General features: G+C 39.8%; 1 protein-coding gene across 1 annotated transcript in view; it reads left to right on the top strand.

The window, feature by feature from the left end:
- Positions 1 to 18,604, top strand: part of LOC117378213 (sodium bicarbonate cotransporter 3-like) — a 47,080-nt gene that overhangs the window by 21,447 nt on the left and 7,029 nt on the right. Inside the window, 15 exon segments of the mRNA XM_055225286.1 lie at positions 116 to 197; positions 1,784 to 1,931; positions 4,416 to 4,553; positions 5,278 to 5,438; positions 5,544 to 5,732; positions 6,624 to 6,968; positions 9,435 to 9,514; positions 12,567 to 12,724; positions 12,985 to 13,072; positions 13,430 to 13,576; positions 13,711 to 13,817; positions 16,060 to 16,234; positions 17,433 to 17,566; positions 18,065 to 18,310; positions 18,411 to 18,519. Of these exon segments, the coding sequence (XP_055081261.1) occupies positions 116 to 197; positions 1,784 to 1,931; positions 4,416 to 4,553; positions 5,278 to 5,438; positions 5,544 to 5,732; positions 6,624 to 6,968; positions 9,435 to 9,514; positions 12,567 to 12,724; positions 12,985 to 13,072; positions 13,430 to 13,576; positions 13,711 to 13,817; positions 16,060 to 16,234; positions 17,433 to 17,566; positions 18,065 to 18,310; positions 18,411 to 18,519 (2,307 nt within the window).

Below are 18,604 nucleotides of genomic sequence, written 5' to 3'. Positions count from 1 at the left end.
GGTGTTTTGTTCGCTGTTTGAAATGTGTGTCAGTGAATCCCATGGTCTTTTTTTATATTGTACATTATTTACAAGCATTACTAACTGTCTACTAACTTCTACCTGTTTTTTGCAGGGTCTAGATGAGGAGGCAATTGTTGACCACGGGAAGAGCAGTTTCACCACTCAGACCAACTATGAGAAGGACGATTTAGAAAGTAAGATGCTTGTGTTTTGAGTTTCACTTAACTTTACTTTGACGTACGGACCTCACAACATAAAAAGTACAGTTTTAAAAGTAATAATATTGAGACCATGGCCAACCAACAGTGAAATCCTTTATTCACTATCATGCCAATTGTCTAATTCATGACTGTTTTTCTAGTATGTGACCAGCTTTATGAAATTAAGTAAAGTTAATGTGACCTAAACAGCTGATAAAAACGGTTTTGGAGCCTACAGTGAGTTGAAGTGACTTATTTTTGCTTTTAAAATTCTGGGACTGTATTTTGACCTGAATATTCACTTAAATGTATTTCCTTTGCAAGTGATGTTTTATAAGCTCCATTAATATGTACAATAGTAAACCTTCATGTTACAAAGGCCATGACTGAAGCGTTGCTTTCAATGATGATGTGATGCACTAGAATCCTGCAATTGAGGCTTAAACGTGTCACTTCCTGCCCTCCTACTCACTTCTCTGTTCATGAGAATAATTACCACACTCTATAGCCCTGCCATATATAATAGTCTGCTCACGCAGAATTTGAATATTGCATAGGCTCCTCAGCAGCTCTACTAAAACATAGAGTTATTCCATTTTGTCAGTATCTCCATGTCAGTCTGTCTCTACATTTTCTGCATCCCTCTGAATTTCTGATCTCTCCTTCTTCCTCTCCTCCTCCTCACATCCCTCCATCACCTCTTCCTCTTGGCCTTTCTCTAATACTCTGAGTGTGTACAAGTGTGCCCTTCCCGGAGAGCTGCATCCTGGTTTGGTTCTCCAAATCAAAGACAGATGACTCATCCGTGTAAAAGGAGTATTGGCACTGAATGTAGGCCAAAATAAAACTGAGAGAAGGCCATTTGCATTGCACTACTCAGTTCACGCTGGGTGGTACTTACATCAGAGGAAGTATATTAAACATCCAGGCAAAACAGATGCGTGAAAAATTTAAATGTTGTCATCTGGTTTTCTTCAAGTATATTCTCTGCAACAAGAAATGGATCAGAGAGAAGTCAAGGTGCCAGTCTCAGCATGGGTTAAACAACTACGTACATTTTTTTTTAATGTTGTTGGTATTAAAATGTACACATGAACGATGAAATTATCTTGGGTAATATGCCAAGAAGCTATATTATTTTTTATTATAAGTTAGAGGGAACTAAAGAGACATACTTCGCTGTGATTGGTTAAACCCACCTGTCACTCATTCAGAGCACATAAGCTATAAGAGACATAAGCTGACCAATAGCAGATGGGGAGAAGTGTCTGGTTATGACTTAAAGGGGGCAAAGCATGGTACTTGCAAAACTCTGAAATACGAAAATAAATAAATAAATCAATATAAAGAAAATAGAATCTTTCTGAATAGTAGAATGAACTAATTTTGGACCACATAGAACTTCTAGGGAAAGTAGTACCTGTTTTGAAAATTTCAGTCTATTGTGTAAAAAAAGTGTCTCTAAAAAAAAAAAAAAATCAATATCGAGTGTTCAGCCATAGGGTTAGGATCTCTATCGACTTGGAAATTTTAGTATCGTGACAACATTTGCGTCTAATCAAGTTGATTTTGATCCCCAGGCCACAGAGCAGTGTACGTGGGTGTCCATGTGCCACTGGGGAGAGAGAGCAGACGGAGGCATCGTCACAGAGGACACAAACATCACCGAAAGAAGAAAGAGAAAGACGAGGAAGGCAAAGGAGATGGACGTGACTCGCCAATCGGTATGTCCCAAATACACACATTACATTTACCCATCTGAGGTTCTAGATATCAGGTGGGGTGAGACAGAAATCCCACAAGACAATAGATGATACAATTTATAAGGTTTGTGAGATCGAGACAAGATAAGATTAAGACATAAATAAATGCATATTGTTCATGAATTGCACTTCTTAAATCAAACATATTAAGGCATAGGTTCCAAGAATAATTATTACTATAATAATTGCATTTCTCAGCTGTCTATTAATAATGATCTGACCTAATTTAGTTGCAGATTGGTGGCAAATAGAAAATACAAAATTATTATTTTACAAGATATGGTCCCATCCCTAAGTGACTCTAAACTTATGTATCCACTGTATGTATGTAGAACTTTTATCTTTATTACTACAATATGAAGCATTTTTACTTACAGTATTTTTTTTATTTTTTTTTATCTTGCTTTACAATCGTCTGCCTTTTCATACTAGCCAAGTGTTAATAGTGGCTAGATGGGCATCACAGTTGTGGCAGTTGTATATTGTTTTTGGTGAGAACTGCTGTTTCATTGCACAATAGAAAATAACACTTCTACCTCTTGAAATAACAGGCGTTAGTCATGCTCGATTATGGTGGCCGATTGTAGAAGGGCATTGTGTAGTATTTTGTAATAAAAATTCAAATCATTCAAATTGGAATGTTAGAGTACTTTAAACTTATACAAAACCTTTTACTCCAAAAAGCTCAAAATGTCACCAGAACCAACAGCCAAACACAGACACTGTGTTTGGCTGCCACACTGGCAGTGTACATTAATCAACATTTCTGTAAATGTACCAGAATTAGCAAGAGAGACTATTTTTATCTTTAGTTCCTGGGCAGATGGTAAAATGGTCACCCTAAAACACAACAATGAAAGTTACACAAAACAGTTCAGTTATAAGGCACCACACACATTAAAGATCATTACACTCAATGTAGACAAGGCACATTGAGAGAAATAAAACAAGACAGCAGAGACAGGAGGGGCATTCTCATGACTGGCTGTCAGTCTTCAGGGTCTCTCAGACCTAACACCAGAGTGGGGACTGTGCCGTCCCAAATCTAGAATATCTTTTGGACAGTCCAGTTTCTCCTCCAATGGATCCAGACTGTGGAAAGCTCATCCCACTGACCTAAAACTGCAGACTGACTGTAACACCTTTTAAAAGACATCTGAAACTCTGGCTGAAATGAGGGCACTGTGGGTCAAGAGTTACTCAGCCCAAAAATATTGCAGTTTAACTACTTGTCCAACTCTCTCAAATTCTTATTCTGGGCATCGTTACTCCACATAAACAACAATATATTCTTCCCACTGACAAGATCAACAATGGAAAATCGGTGTTATCTTTTTTACCTGTCAGTGATCATAATGTTATGCCCGGTCTATTAAAGCAAACTCTGTGCACTAAGCCGACAGACACTGATCCTATGTGTTAAAAGAAAATGGCTTTCCTTCTAGTCATTCAATTTGTATCTCCCCGCGGCGTGTGATGGTGTAATCTGACATATCTATTTCCGTCTGCTCGCTGCTTCCAGATGTCCCGATATCTGTCCTCTAATTCACTTAGGCATGAAAAGGAGATCGCTGGAAAGCTTTTGGGTTTTCATTATTCGCCCCTTGCAATAGACCTCTAAAGAAGACCTGTATAAACCTGCCCAAACAAGTTGCTGATCAACCTTAATACACAAACTGAATATAACCTTGTGCATATACTTAATACGTGTATTCTTAGGTCATAAAACTATTCAAATTGCTTTGTTTTATATATTTAGATTTTGCATACAAATATATAGACAATAAGACAACACTTTAAACAGACATGGAGTGCAAAAAAAAACCCTGAAACACCGTTAACATGCAAAACATGCAAATTCATAAATACTTCAGAAAGAATAACACTGATTGATAAAATACTAAGAATTGAAAGTACCACATGTAATACCTGATCATCTGCAATACTGCATTGTACCTGATTTAAATAGGTCAAATCAGTCACAGTGTGTTGTAATGGTTGAACTAGTTGGCACTAGTCCCACTTTTTTCAGGCATGTTTTCAAATTAATGAAAGTTCCCTTGCAACCCACACTGTATTATGGATGTTGTTTTGAAGAATATTATGGTTATGTTACCAAATTTTGCAAAAAGACCTGATTAAAAATTATACACTTTTGCGGGTAATTTTCAAGTCAATTCACATTTGTCTGATGCTTAAAATATATTGGTAGAGGAAGTTTAAGACATGATTTAACACATTTTTGTTGGACTGACACAATATTGTCTTAAATATTATCTGGATAGTTCAAAAAGATATTGAGACATTCATTTATTCCAATATAAATCCATTCATAATCTGAATATTTAAGACCATTGTAGTATTTTAAAGTTCTCAGTTAGCACTGTTGTGTCGTTTGTTTTGCTAATCCCCGTGAGCCTGACCTCCAGCCTCTCCCCCTGCTCTGTAGACACACCGTCCAGCGGGTTCAGTTTATTCTGGGGACAGAGGACGACGACCTGGAGCACGTCCCACACGACCTCTTCACCGAACTGGACGAGCTGTCATTCAGAGAAGGCAACGCGACTGAGTGGAGAGAGACTGCCAGGTCTGAATCAGAACCTGCATTAATGCAGTGTTATCATGAATATAATGGAAGGACTCAGTACATGGGAAGCTGTTAATTGAGTTGATGATTATGTTACATTCGTCCAACCTACAAATGCCTGATTATTGTACTATAGCATCATCTGTGAAATCTGATTCGATTTTAAAGGTGTACTAACTTACTGCTGGACAATCGTCTCGTCTCTATGTAGATTTTACTCCTTTGCCTACAGTGTTTCCCAGCGTGGCATTGAACCTCTATCTAAAGGAGGCCAATTTACAGATTAAATCTGTGGAGACATGACCCCACTCACAGTGAGATGTTTTTCTCCAAAAAACTCCTATAATTGAATAAATACAAGATAGATAGCAAAACAGGCAAAGCAATAACATCTCAATTGAGACATACAGGCAGCGGCTCTCTTCAGAAAAGTTGTATAGTGCACCTTTAATAGCTATCCAGGAATAACTGTAATGATTTTCTTTATCAGATTTGCAAGATTCACAATATACTCTGCCTAGGTGCACTATAACGCTTATTTTGTGTTATTTTAATCCATGGGCCTTAGACTGACTTCAGGATGGACTAAGATCTCCTTTTTATGATGTCTAATAAATGAGTCGCTATAGAAATATGTCAAAATTAAATAAAGCTTGTATAGCACTGTAATTTACTGCACTTAACCCTTTAAACGCCTTTAATCATTTGGGACCATTCTTCGCAGGTGGCTGAAGTTTGAGGAGGACGTGGAAGATGGAGGAGAGCGGTGGAGTAAACCATACGTGGCGACTCTCTCTCTCCACAGTCTATTTGAACTGCGCAGTTGCATCCTCAACGGCACTGTCATGCTGGATATGAGAGCCAGTAGTATCGAGGAAATTGCTGGTAATTTACCCGTGCATTTGTCAAGCCAATTTACTCTGTTATTCTCGTCACTTCCTGGATTTAACCTCTCCTTTATATCATTGTCACTGTTATTTTGTGACCCAGACATGGTAATAGACAGCATGGTGGCTTCGGGTCAGCTCAAAGAAGACCTACGTGACAAGGTACGGGAGGCCATGTTGAAGAAACATCATCACCAGAATGAAAGAAAGCTCAGTAATCGCATACCGCTGGTGCGCTCCTTTGCTGACATAGGCAAGAAACACTCTGACCCACTCTTGCTTGAAAAAAACGGTGAGCTCCAGCAGTGCACTCTAATTTCTTTTTCACCACAAATTTGTCACGTTGTCTGCGTATGGGGCCCCTTATCGACAACAGTCATCTTGAAATCCTTTAATATCAATGTGCAAGGTAAAAGATAAATAGATTTTAGCAAACAGTCTCTCCATCTCTATTGAGTGTGCAGTCTCCATGTGGAAGAGAAATCTGGGTGCCAATAGTGGCTAATAGAGGTGTGTAACTGGTTTTGTTTGGGGTTTCCTGTGTGAATTCTAATAATAGCTTTATATAAACAATTTATTGGTTAGTCTTATTTTTTAACCTATTTAAATTACTACCATTGTACTACTATTGTTTTAGAAAGCATGGCCTATATTTAACAGTAAGAGAAGCTAGGTATATATTAATTAAGTGCTTAAAACTGTTGGAATGGTCCTAAAATGTATGGGTTTTGGTATTTTGATGATGGTAATTAACTGGTGTAATATTATTGATCTGTACATGATTCCTGGTGTTAAAGCACAGTTTGTCACAGTGCACTGACATTACAGTTACTGATCCTGTGCATGGCAGCTTCTTTGCGTCCCGACTTCTGCTTGGCCTCAGTCACTCGAAGCGTGGTTGGTCTGTTTGGAGTTGGTTGTTAGACACTTGTAGTCCCTCCCACATTCCTTCCTGAATCATCTGTAATTTGTCTTCTGCTGAAACCATGCTTTTTGCTCACGTTCATGTACATTTCTCTAACCCCACTTCTCCTTTGCTGGCACTGCTCACCCCCCTGGCTTTTTCTCCAGATACCTCCTCTGTGATTGAGCTTTGCCTCATGTGATTTCCTTTTGACCCCTTTTTTCTCCCCCCTCTTCTTCCTTCACCTTCTTCTCTTTCTGCCATTGTCTCCTCTGTTAGGAGAGGGACTATCCTCTTCTCGCCTCTCTCTCCACAAGCCGGGTTTATCTCCCTCTGGCTCCAACCTGTCCCAGAGACGAGAGTCCAAGGTGTCCGTCCTGCTCAACCACCTGCTCCCCTCCTCCAACACGCCCCTGTCCACTCCTCAAAATACCCCCTCATCTTTCCGACGTTCGGCCGACAGCCCACCCGGGAGCTATGGGGCTGGACCACAAGGCATCCCGGAGGTGGTGGTGTCTCCGCCTGAGGATGATGATGTCCACTGTTCGGCCGAAGAAGAGGCAGGACAGCTCAGCCGCCGAGGGTCCTCTGTCTCTCAGGGCCTCGAGATGCTGCCCTTAGAAGGCAAATATATGTGTAGCCTGCCAGTGTGAGTCACGGCTTGAACTGAGAACACTAGCACTAGCATGAAGGCTAAGCTTGTTGTTAACCTGCAGCCCTGCGGCCATCCCATCAGTAACCCACAGCAAGGCTCAGGCTCAGACGCTGCTACCACTGTGTTGTTCAGTTTTTACCTTTTTTATCTCGTTCCAGTAATTGACCCATATCAATCCTACTCGCCACATATATTTACTAACACTGTATCTTCTCAGGTATTCCATTGTGTGTGCTGTTTTCACTTCTGTCTTTGACACATTACAAACTGTTAGCGTCTCTGCCTTGCTTGGGTGTGTAGTTCCCACACTTCAGTTGCATGACCATATTTGCTTTGTGTATTGTGAAGTGTTTCCACAATTACCTCACTTTTTGGCCACCGTACCTCCACTGAATAATCTTGCATTTGTAAGTGTTTTTAGTAAGGTTCACTGCCTCATTCTATCAGTAATATACCCCACAGAAACAGACAGCACAGATTTGCATTGTAAACGTGTCACACACGCTACAATAAGTCTAGTAATCCTACTGAACACTTCATATAGTTTTCATCTGGTCAATCAGTGTTAGCACAAAACATGTATGGTAATGCTTGTTCGGATTAATGTTGACTTTAGCATCCAAAAGTTGTGTCTAATATGTTGTCTAATATGTGTCATCAAACTTGTATTGCATCATTGTGAAGTCTCTCATCAAGTATAAACATTCTTTTACCTGAACAGTAATGCTGTGGAGATATGAAACCAAACCAATAGCAGTAAATTATGGCTGGGACCTGTATCTGCTGCTGTCTGGCTCCTACAATGACTTGTTGTTCTTCCAAACCCATCCGTGTTTATTAATAGACTGTGTGCGTATATGTGCATCGGTGCTGGTGTCACCCTGGGACTGGCTCTGTTTCAGTGTGTGGGCCTTTGAAGACTGATATCTAGGCTGACGTTGGCTCAGAAAGGTTGGAGTGGTCTTATTTTAGCACAGGGAGGGTGTAATTGTACCCCTTCTAAGAAAATGTACTGTATTTCAAAACATCTCCACATGACATGTGTGGGTTCACTGGGGCTTTACTTTGTAATCATTATTATTATTAGTGCGCATTGTAGTCTTCAAAACTATCAGTTATCCACAGTGAAACACAGTTACCCCAGGAGCTGGGTTCTGTTATATTTAGTGCTTTACAAATAGACTAGTGACACAGATTACTTGTGCAAATCCCAAATCATCAAAATGTATCACCTAGATAGTCTATATCTTATAATGTTTGAGCTGTAATGCAATTAGTAACAGAATGTTCCACACAATCGCAGTAGGCATATACATGTATTTTTGCATACAAATGAGGCAGTGCAGTGACGCCATAGTAGCACCCAGCTATGAGTGAGCATTCCAGGGCTTAGCTGTCCTGAATGAAGTCCGTTGGTTGATGCAACCTAAGCTAATCCCTCCCTTATTCCAAGAGGCTTTGTTGGCTGTGTGAGCAGTCATGCTCTTGTTCACAGCCTCCCAGTACTGGTGGGGTTACCCCGGGTACTGGTCAAGGGTATGGAGGATCAGCGGCTAAACATGTTGTGGAAATCATGATCAGGTTTGACCTACAATTTGTCAAGGGGGTTAATAACTAGGTAAAAGAATTGTTACTTTGCAGAGGGTTCAAATGTACTTGCATTTATTGAAGATCAAGTGCATTCCTCTCTCATCTCATATCCTCATGCCATCATGAGTGCTAGCGTTTTGTTTGGCTCAAGTCAAATTCTGAAGTTTTGCAGAAAAAACCTTGAAGTTTCAATGCCTGAAGGTGCTGCAGTGTGTGAGAGACGGACTCTCAGCTCAAACTCGCATATATCTAAGATAAGCAGCAGAATAATGAGCTCAGCACACGGGGAGCAATCACTGTCTCTTTGTTAAATATGAGATCTTCCCTGTGGAGATGCAGCTCTGCAACAGGAAGTCATCATTTCACTTTGTGCCTGAGCAGGGAAGAGTGTGCTCCATCAGGGTTCAGTCTCCACTGCTCAGACACGATTTAAGAGATCACATTTCATTTAATGTACAAGCTAACTGAGGCCACAGAGGGTTAAGATGTGTCAAACTATGGTAGTGAGTTCAATGCAATAAAACATAATAATGTACACAGCAGCACAGAGGATCATAATGGTATGCTTTATGTACAGAGGTACCTAAGCCGAGTCAGTTCTTTTTGATTGGAACATATATTATAGTGACAAGTTATTACATACGATTTTACAGTGCATGGTGACCACTTGAAAAGATAACTATAATCATTTGAAATGAATCAAAGTGATTGACGTTGCTTCCCGTTTGTTGAAACTAGCTGTATGGTGTTTGAATACTAAATAAACTGCATATATAATTACATACTGTATAGTCAGACATTTCTTTCACATTGTTCATCATTTTGTTCCTGTCTGTGCCTCCCAGGACCAATGTTTTCACCACACTCTGTTCCTAACAACCTGGATGGCAACAAGGCTGTGGAGAGGAGACCGTCCAAAGTTGGGGTCAGTAGAGAAGGCAGCAGTGTCGACTTCAGCAAGGTATAACTAAGGCCTGGCCCTGTGCGATGTCTGCACAGCTCTCCTATCAATGTCTTTCTTTCATCACTGGATCTCCTCAGACATCTCAGTTAGGGGTGTCACAATATCAAATTTTAGTGTTATAATTATTGTGAGAATTTAAAGATTTTTCATGATTATTGACTCCTTAATCAACAACAGTGAAATCCATAATTCTCTTTCATTTCCGTTGTCTAACATATGACCATTCCTTAAGTATGTGGCCAGCTTTATGAAATCAAATTTTCTGACTGATAAAATAAAGTTGATGTGACATGAATAGTCAGATATAAGTTTTACGATTATATTGTAATGATTTAACGTATGAAATATCTAAAAAGTAAATTCATAAATTTTAAACTAGACCCAGAACTTGCTATATAACAATAAAAATCTGTGTAACTTGTAACTAGAATTGTAGCTGCACGCATCTGTATTAAATCGTATTGGCCAACAGATTAAAATAATGTTGTTTGAAACCTGGCAATAATCTTGACATTCCTAATCCTACTGCTTTGTGCCAAAAACAATACAAAGCTTCACATTATTTAAACGTGTTCAAATCCTTGCTTAATCTGCTGTGGTGTAAATTGATTACCAAAGTTTGATTTAGTTTACTTTTTCTTGCATGGCCCACATCCATGTTGACATTTTGTAGTTCCTGGAGCATAAAATAAAATGGCAGCTTGCCGTGCACAGTTATTATTAAATCTTCCATTAGGACTGCCAAAAAACAAGGTACACTGTTTAGATGAGTCACCAGATAGAGGGCAATCTCTCGGAAAGAGCTGTGCCTGTACTCAGAGCTGCAAACTTACTGTGCCAAACAAAAGAATTAACAGAATGTGAAAATTGTATTTGTTATGGACAGTTGCCATTATATTCCGATCCAACAAACACTATGACCACCTGCCTATTATTATTATTATCATTATTATTATCATTATTAACGATGATAACAATAATAATCATTTGTATTTATTAAGTACCGCTTTGGAAACTCAATGTCACCTTATAACAATAAACAAGTATAAATAAAGAAAGAAGTACAAAAGCATTAATATACAAAAAAAAATAAACAGTAAAAACATGCAGTTAAAAGCATACAGTTGACACAGGACAGTGCAGCTACGGTCTGGTGGTGTGATGAAGTAAATAAGGCTAAAGAGGTGCGTTTTGAGTTTGGATTTGAAGTATGGGAGTGAGTCGGTGTTGCGGAGCTTAGGTCAGGAGGGAGAGTGTTCCAGAGCTTAGGAGCAGAGCGGTTGAAGGCTGTGCTCCCTATGGTGACGAGGCGGGCAGAGGGAACAGAGTTAGAAAGAGGAGGAGGAGCGGGCGCAGGTGTGACAATATGGTGGAGCTCAGAGATGTGAGGGTGTGGAGGGTTTCTAATGTGAGAAGGATTTTGTATTGGATGCGATGTGTGATGAGGAGCCAGTGAAGCTGTTGCAGGAGCAGTGTGATATGGTTGATGGAGGGGGTGCATGGTGCAGGCAGCTGAATTTTGGACCAGTTGAAGTTTATGGAAAGTTTTTTGTGGGAGACCAAACAGAAGGGAATTGCGACATGGCTGTGAACAAGGCAGTGGGCATTGGAGTGAAGGAAGGGTAGAGGTGATGGATGTTGTGGAGGTGAAAGTTCATGGAGCAAATTATGTTGATATGAGAGGAGAGAGTGCTGTTGAGGATGATACACAGACTACCCGAGGGAAGGGAGAGGAGGAGGAGCCGTTAGTGGGAATGGAGAAATTTATCTTGTTTAGGGTGGAATTGGCACCTACAAGAAGAAGTTTAAGTTTATTGCTGTTGAGTTTGAGGTGAATTGGGATTTAACTTCATCAAGACATCTGATTTTGGAGGAAGGTGGGAGTGTGGAGTTTTGTCTGCTTGAGAGGAGTTAGGTGTCATCTGTGTAGCAGTAGAAGTGGATATGGTGTTTCCAGAAAATGTAAGCGAGAGGGAGGAGGTAGAGGATAAACAGCAGTGGGCCGAAGACAGAACCCTGCGGAACACCGGTGGTGATGGAGATTGGATGAGAGGTGAACGATTTGAATGAACTGGGTGTGGTCGGAAAGATAGCAGTGAAACCAGGAGAGGTCTGTGCCAGTAATGCCAACAGAAGAGAGTCGGTCAAGAAGGATGAAATGAGAGATGTCAATGGCTGCACTTAGATCAAGCAGGAGGAGGATGGATAATAAACCAGAGTCGGCAGAGAGGAGAAGGTTGTTAGTGATTTTCAGAAGGGCAGTTTCAGTGCTTTGGAGGGTAGAAAAGAGTGGAGTTGAGCGGAAACGGTTTTTAGATGGATGGAAGGTTAGAGATGGGGTGGAAGTTACTGAGGTCAGTAAAATCTGAAGTAGTTTCTTGAGAATAGGAGTGACAGCAGCAGTTTTGAAAGGTGAATGAACAGTTCCAGAGGTGATGGAGGCGTCGCTTATAAGGGTGGCTTTGACAAGGGCTGTGGGGAGTTCGTCAAGTTGACATGAGCAGGTTTTGGATAAGGGTGGAGATTTGATTGACAGAAGGCAGGGTAAATGATGAGAAGGGGGTGGAAGTGACAGGAGATGTAGTGGAGTTAGAGCAGAGGGCGGTTAGCTGCTGGTGAGTAAGTGAAAATGAGGCCGAGATGTTGCAGAAATTTGAAGAAAAGAAGAAAACACACCAGCAAATACCCAAACCGGTACATGCTGTCTGTCATATAAAAAAAAAAAAAAAAAAACTAAACATGCTTCTAAGAGCTCTCCAACATAACTCTAACTGCAGTGTTTGAAGTCTAGGCACGTCATTTGACCAAACTGGTAGACAAATTATTCCAGTTGTCATAATCCTATGCCTAAATCGTACCATTCATAAATGATCCTATCACACATGTTCCCCAGTATCACCTCAGCTTCATTGACCTGCTGCTTTCTGCATTCCCTCTCTGCATTATTTATAATTTCATCAAATATTATAATGTGTATATTATGCCCATCTTCTCACTGTGGCTGTCTCTACAGGTGGATATGAACTTCATGAAGAAGATTCCTCCTGGTGCCGAAGCGTCCAATGTGCTGGTGGGTGAAGTGGACTTCCTGGAGAAGCCCATCACGGCCTTTGTGCGACTATCTCCTGCAGTCCTCATCACAGGGCTCACGGAGGTGCCAGTGCCCACAAGGTAGTGGAGTTATTATTTTTATTTTTTCATATGACTGCATTTAATTTGGCTTGATCTGGGATATCAATGCTTGAAACATAACACAGAAAGGTTGGACTAGCTGAGACGTACTTTTCCCATGGACTTTGCATATAAACCCGACGCCCCTGATGCTGCGACCTGATCGTAGTGTTACAGAAAACAATGAGTTTACTTATTTTAAGTGTGTGGAGAGAATGATTTTTAAGAAAGAAGTTAATGCTTTTTTAATATGTTTGAAGATTCCTCTTCCTGCTGCTGGGACCCCACGGCAAAGGGCCCACGTACCACGAGATTGGCAGGTCGATGGCAACACTCATGACAGACGAGGTGAGAAATGTGACAGAAAATAACTGAGTCTAAATTTAATGTGTGAGATTTTGCTGCATTTGCAACATTTGGTCGATGTCAAACTGATACACGCTATTTCTAGTGATACTCAACTGATGACTGAATTATGTTCTTCCTGATTTAGTCCATTGGAGTAAATTTTTACGGAAGTTTAGTACTCAGAATTTCATGATTCTGTTTGTTCTGGTTTATGCTCAATTTAAGTTTGATATGCCATTATAAAGTCTTTTATCTTGTATTTATATCTGTTATGCATGCATGCACATACAAATTACAATTTATTTCATAGTTTGAGAACCAATGCTTATATATTGTGTGATTGTGCTGATTCTATAGATTTTCCATGATGTTGCATACAAGGCCAAGGACAGGACAGACATCCTTTCTGGGATTGACGAGTTTCTCGATCAAGTAACTGTGCTCCCTCCGGGTGAATGGGACCCCACCATCCGGATTGAGCCCCCAAAGAATGTCCCATCTCAGGTGACCACTGCTTTGTAATGAAAGAAAGGCCAAATGTGAATGATGAGTATGAAAAAATACTGCATCTTAAAGCTGTCGTTGTTGAAATGGAAGCATGGAATGTCCATTTAAAATAAAAATATTTTGACATGTAGATGAAGAGGAAAAGACCGCCGCAACCGAATGGTACAGCATCCCCATCTGGAGACCTGGAGAAATCGGACGACCATCAGGCAGGGCCGGAGCTGCAAAGGACTGGGAGGTGAGGCCTTATAAATTAATAAATAAATAAATACGCACACACACAGACACACACATACTGATTTTTATTATCTATTTAACTAAAGCTATCTACACCATGGTTTTCTTAACAGTATTGTATTTTATTTAAAGATAAAATAAAAATTACACAAAAAATTTGCATTCTCTGGTACTAACCATTCAGACACAGTGCCAGTATTTCTCAAACTGTGGCGCTTGGGGTAGCACTGCTTATACGTGGGCTGTCTTTGGTGCTATGCGGAACCCTCTGCAGTTTCAGTATTTGTTTGATTTGGACAAATCTATTCATGTTTTTGTCCTATTTTAATCATTCCTTAAGACTACTTCATCCATGGTTTATTCTGATGTTAGACCTGTTTTGCTCTCATTTTAGACAATGTTCAGCTCTAATAGAGTTCGGGTTTAAATCTGGTGGTGTCTGGAAAGCTGAATACAATGTGGTAAATGCTGAAAGCCACTACAGTACAACATAGTTTCTCACCATATAAATAAGTGCTTAATGTGTCATATTGAACATCACATGGAGCATTAGTCCATTAGACTTAATAACATGAGCCATGTGGCATGACTCAGGGCTTTAGTAAAGGGAACATTAGACAGTATGTGGGCTGAAGACATCACCAGATCAGAGAGTGGAGCTCTACTAGTGGGGCTAAATCCTCACTATAATGACAAGCTTCTGAGCCATGAAAATTCCTGCCTGGAGATCTCATACAAGCACAATGTGCTCACTTATGCATTTACGATTGGGAGTAGATGTTACTAATTGACCCAGAAATAAATCACCACTAAAGTTTGTATAATTATACTTTATAGAACTTTGAAGGCTCTGTTGTTATACTTAGTGACAAATTTGACCATGACTGAAAGTACTCCTATTTTGCTTTTGTAGCTGTATTCTGACAAATCTTTATAAGCCACATTAATATCTATATTAGCAGAGATAACAATAAAAAATAAATACATTTTAGCTCTAAAGGCACACTATGTAACCTTTCTGGTCGAGGGTCCAACACCTGCTTCTCTTCATGGAGATATTATTGCTTTTTAACTCCTAAAATAGTCTTATTGTGAGCATGACCACTTCTCCACAGACCTGACTTGTAACTTTGCCTGGTGGTGTTGCTTGTCTCTATAGAGATAGGTAAATGTGGAACCATACTGTGGAACATTCTTGGCAACGCAGTAATATTTCCTTAGAAACAAGCACGTAGCACATATCCACTGGAAAAGTTACATAGTTTGCCTTTAGGTCCCCCTGGTGCAGTGGTTTCTGAACAGCTGAGCCTGTGCACAGGGAGGTGTTAGTTTGTGTCCAGGGGCAAACACACACATCAGGTGGCTTTGTATTATTTACACAGCCACTCTGCTTCTCAGCTGCTATAAAAAGCTCCATGTTTCAAGGAGCTCTGGGGGTGACAGAGAGGCATCAGACATTTCAGGATGTTAATCTGAAGAAATGGGAAGAAAACAGAGCTGGTGGTATGGAAGAACACAACACACTGGAGGTTATTCTCGGGGCTTGTGGAGAAACATCCCAAAAGAGAACTTCAGAGCAGAGCAGTCTGGCAGGTGTCTGAGAGGGCAAGGTGAGGATAGATTTCAGAAACAGGCAAAGTCCATATAGAGAAGTATTTAATTTTTAGTGCAGGTGGTAAACTTAGGTCTACTCTGTGAAGTATTGTTCTTCCCTCATTACTGATTTAACAAAAATGTAATTAGTTAGCTACTGCTCATTATTCAATGCATTTCTCTATAATTTTGATATGGATAATGAACAAAGTTGGAAATTAAAGGAGTTTTGACTATTTTTTCCATGTAATAAAGGAAAATTAGTATTACTTCAGTACCACTGTGTGCTGTATGGAGCATTTTATCCTCCTCAAACCAGGAAGTGTGCTGTTAGCATTATCATGACTGCAAAGATTCACTCTGACACCTTATAAGATTTGGAAAGTGGGGAATAAGTTTGGACTGCTGCAAACAATTTAAAATGAACTAGTTCTGTTTGTCACGTTTGTAAGACTAGAAAAATCAAGTACTGTGCGTTTTTGCACCATCAGTATATTTAAAAATAATCTGTGTAACTCTTTTCAGACTGTAGCTTCCGTATTTAGTTTCACTCCTAAGAAGTCTGTGTATTTTAAATGATAATTAATTAAATGCTTTTATCTCATACCTTCCGTAAATAACCTAGCACCTCTTTACGTCGCTCCCTGCAGGATATTTGGGGGTCTGGTCCTGGACATTAAGAGGAAGGTCCCGTTTTACTGGAGTGACATCAGGGATTCGCTCAGCCTGCAGTGTCTGGCCTCCATTCTCTTCCTCTACTGCGCCTGCATGTCCCCCGTCATCACCTTCGGGGGCCTGCTCGGGGAGGCCACCAAAAACAACATAGTGAGTTTACAAGAAATATATTATATATTTTATAATATATACATTTATATATATATATATATATATATATATATATATATATATATATATATATATATATATATATATATATATATATATATATATATATATATATGTGTGTGTGTGTGTGTATCTTAGCACATCTATATCTAAACTGTAGTGCATGAAATTGGATGTTTTTCTTAAAGTTTTTGATCACAATACTCAATGCACTGTACTTTTATTCATACAAGTAAAAGGTATTGGTACCACTTTGTAAAAGCTACACCATAATTAGCCTTAATAAAGCATAATAGTCAACATAAAGTTTATTGACACTGATTCTGACTTAGTCACTACTTAATTAAAAGATTAGTGGTATGGTATAAGCCTGTCCGAATCATTAATAAATATGGATGAATTCTTTGTTCAACACTATTATAAAGTGTTACCAAGGTTTGATTTGATTGATAAAGACTTTAAATAGCCTTTACATTGGTTAGTTGGTCTCACCTGATATCCAGAACAGATGCATGTAAGTAGTAGTATTGCCTGGGTCTAACACGATAACCATGCATAATTTAGTTTAGTGGCATTAGATTAAGGTGTGTGTAAATTGTGAAAATACCAATAATCTTGAAGAGAACATCATAATCTGGTCGTATGGCGATTATTTTCAATAACGATGATCAAAATTACATAAAAACATCAATTCATTACTTGATTTTTTTTTAGCAATATTGTCTTTCATTGTCCCACACTGAAGCTACTGTTGCTAAGCTTTTCCCTGACTTCACATTATAAGTGAAAATGTTCCTATTGAGGAACATAACCAGCTAAACCCTTCACTGTGGCTGTTTCTTTATGCCTCTGGATTGGAGTGCACTGTTAGTTTAGGGTATGAGCTGTGCGCCTGGTGTGTTTGAGTACACTCGGCAGGCTGCAGAACTGCAGAGCTGCAGAGCCAGCGGGGTGGACCAGCCTTTCAGACTCCGTCTGTTTATAAAAGTCTTCTCTTTTGGGGGTCTCCATCTTGTCTTTATCCCTTTCTCCTCAAGTTGTTCCTTTTAAATGCTCCCTGGTGTGTGGTTTGTTTTGTTCCTCTCTCACCTCCTCCTATTCTCCTCCCCCTCTCCTCTCTCTCCTCCCCTCCTCCTCCTCCTGCTCTCCTCCCCCTCTCCTCTGTCTGTGTCTGCAGAGTGCCATAGAGTCGCTATTTGGGGCGTCGCTGACAGGAGTGGCGTATTCCATGTTTGCAGGACAGCCCCTCACTATTCTTGGCAGCACAGGGCCTGTTCTAGTATTTGAGAAGATCCTCTTCAAGTTCTGCAAGTGAGTCCAAGCATGTGTTCCCAAGATAACATACCCAACATACCGATGAGGCCAATCCACATTTCTTACATTTACATTTTAAAGTATTATTAATTGCCAATATATTGAGACAGAATGTGTTTATTCTTTTTCAAATACCAATCTCCATAGTGATTTGGTGAAAACAAATACAATTTTCAATCTTGCATCCAGTTATGGTAGTATTGTCTGTAGTAGTCAAGAATACAAAGGGGTCAAATTAGTCCTGTGCTGGTATGGAGATTGTTGTCCCTGTAAGGGCATCTGGAGTTAAACAGATGTTCCAAATCAATATGCAAATCACTGTATGAGACGAGGCAGGTGGTTCGCTTTTGTAATCCTGAACAAAAAGCCCAAAGAAACAAAAGGAATTGGTATTGATTAGTATGAGTGAAAGCACAACACAATACACAGTAAAAAGCATACAAGTAATAATAAACAAATAACGTGTTTAAGTAACTATGATTTTCCTTTTTACAGTGACTACGGCTTGTCGTACCTGTCCCTTCGCACCAGTATCGGTCTATGGACAGCCTTCTTGTGTATAGTGCTAGTAGCCACAGATGCAAGCTCTTTGGTTTGCTACATTACTCGGTTCACAGAAGAAGCCTTCGCTGCTCTCATCTGCATCATCTTCATCTACGAGGCTCTAGAAAAGCTCTTCCACCTCGGAGAACACTACCCTGTCAACATGCACAATGATTTGGATAACCTCACATCATATACGTAAGTGACACAACAATGTACAATAGATATTACTGTGTTTTATATGTTTATGTCTATGTTTTATACCATGGTTACAATGGGTTATGCATTTCATTATCAGGTGTCAATGTGCTCCGCCGATCAATGCCTCAGCTGCCATCAAACAGGTGTGGAACCAGAGCGGCTACACTGAAGAGGATTCTATACCCTGGAACAGCTTCAGTGTTTCGGTAAGAATAGCACACAGCACCCCCTGGTGTGTAGACAAAGTAATTACAACACTTAGTACGAACAGCTAAAAATGCCATTATTTCA

The sequence above is a fragment of the Periophthalmus magnuspinnatus genome, chromosome 11 (assembly GCF_009829125.3).
Source record: "Periophthalmus magnuspinnatus isolate fPerMag1 chromosome 11, fPerMag1.2.pri, whole genome shotgun sequence".
In the NCBI taxonomy this organism is placed as follows: domain Eukaryota; kingdom Metazoa; phylum Chordata; class Actinopteri; order Gobiiformes; family Gobiidae; genus Periophthalmus; species Periophthalmus magnuspinnatus.
Note: the sequence above shows the minus strand (reverse complement) of the source record. Positions and strands in the feature narration are given on the sequence as shown.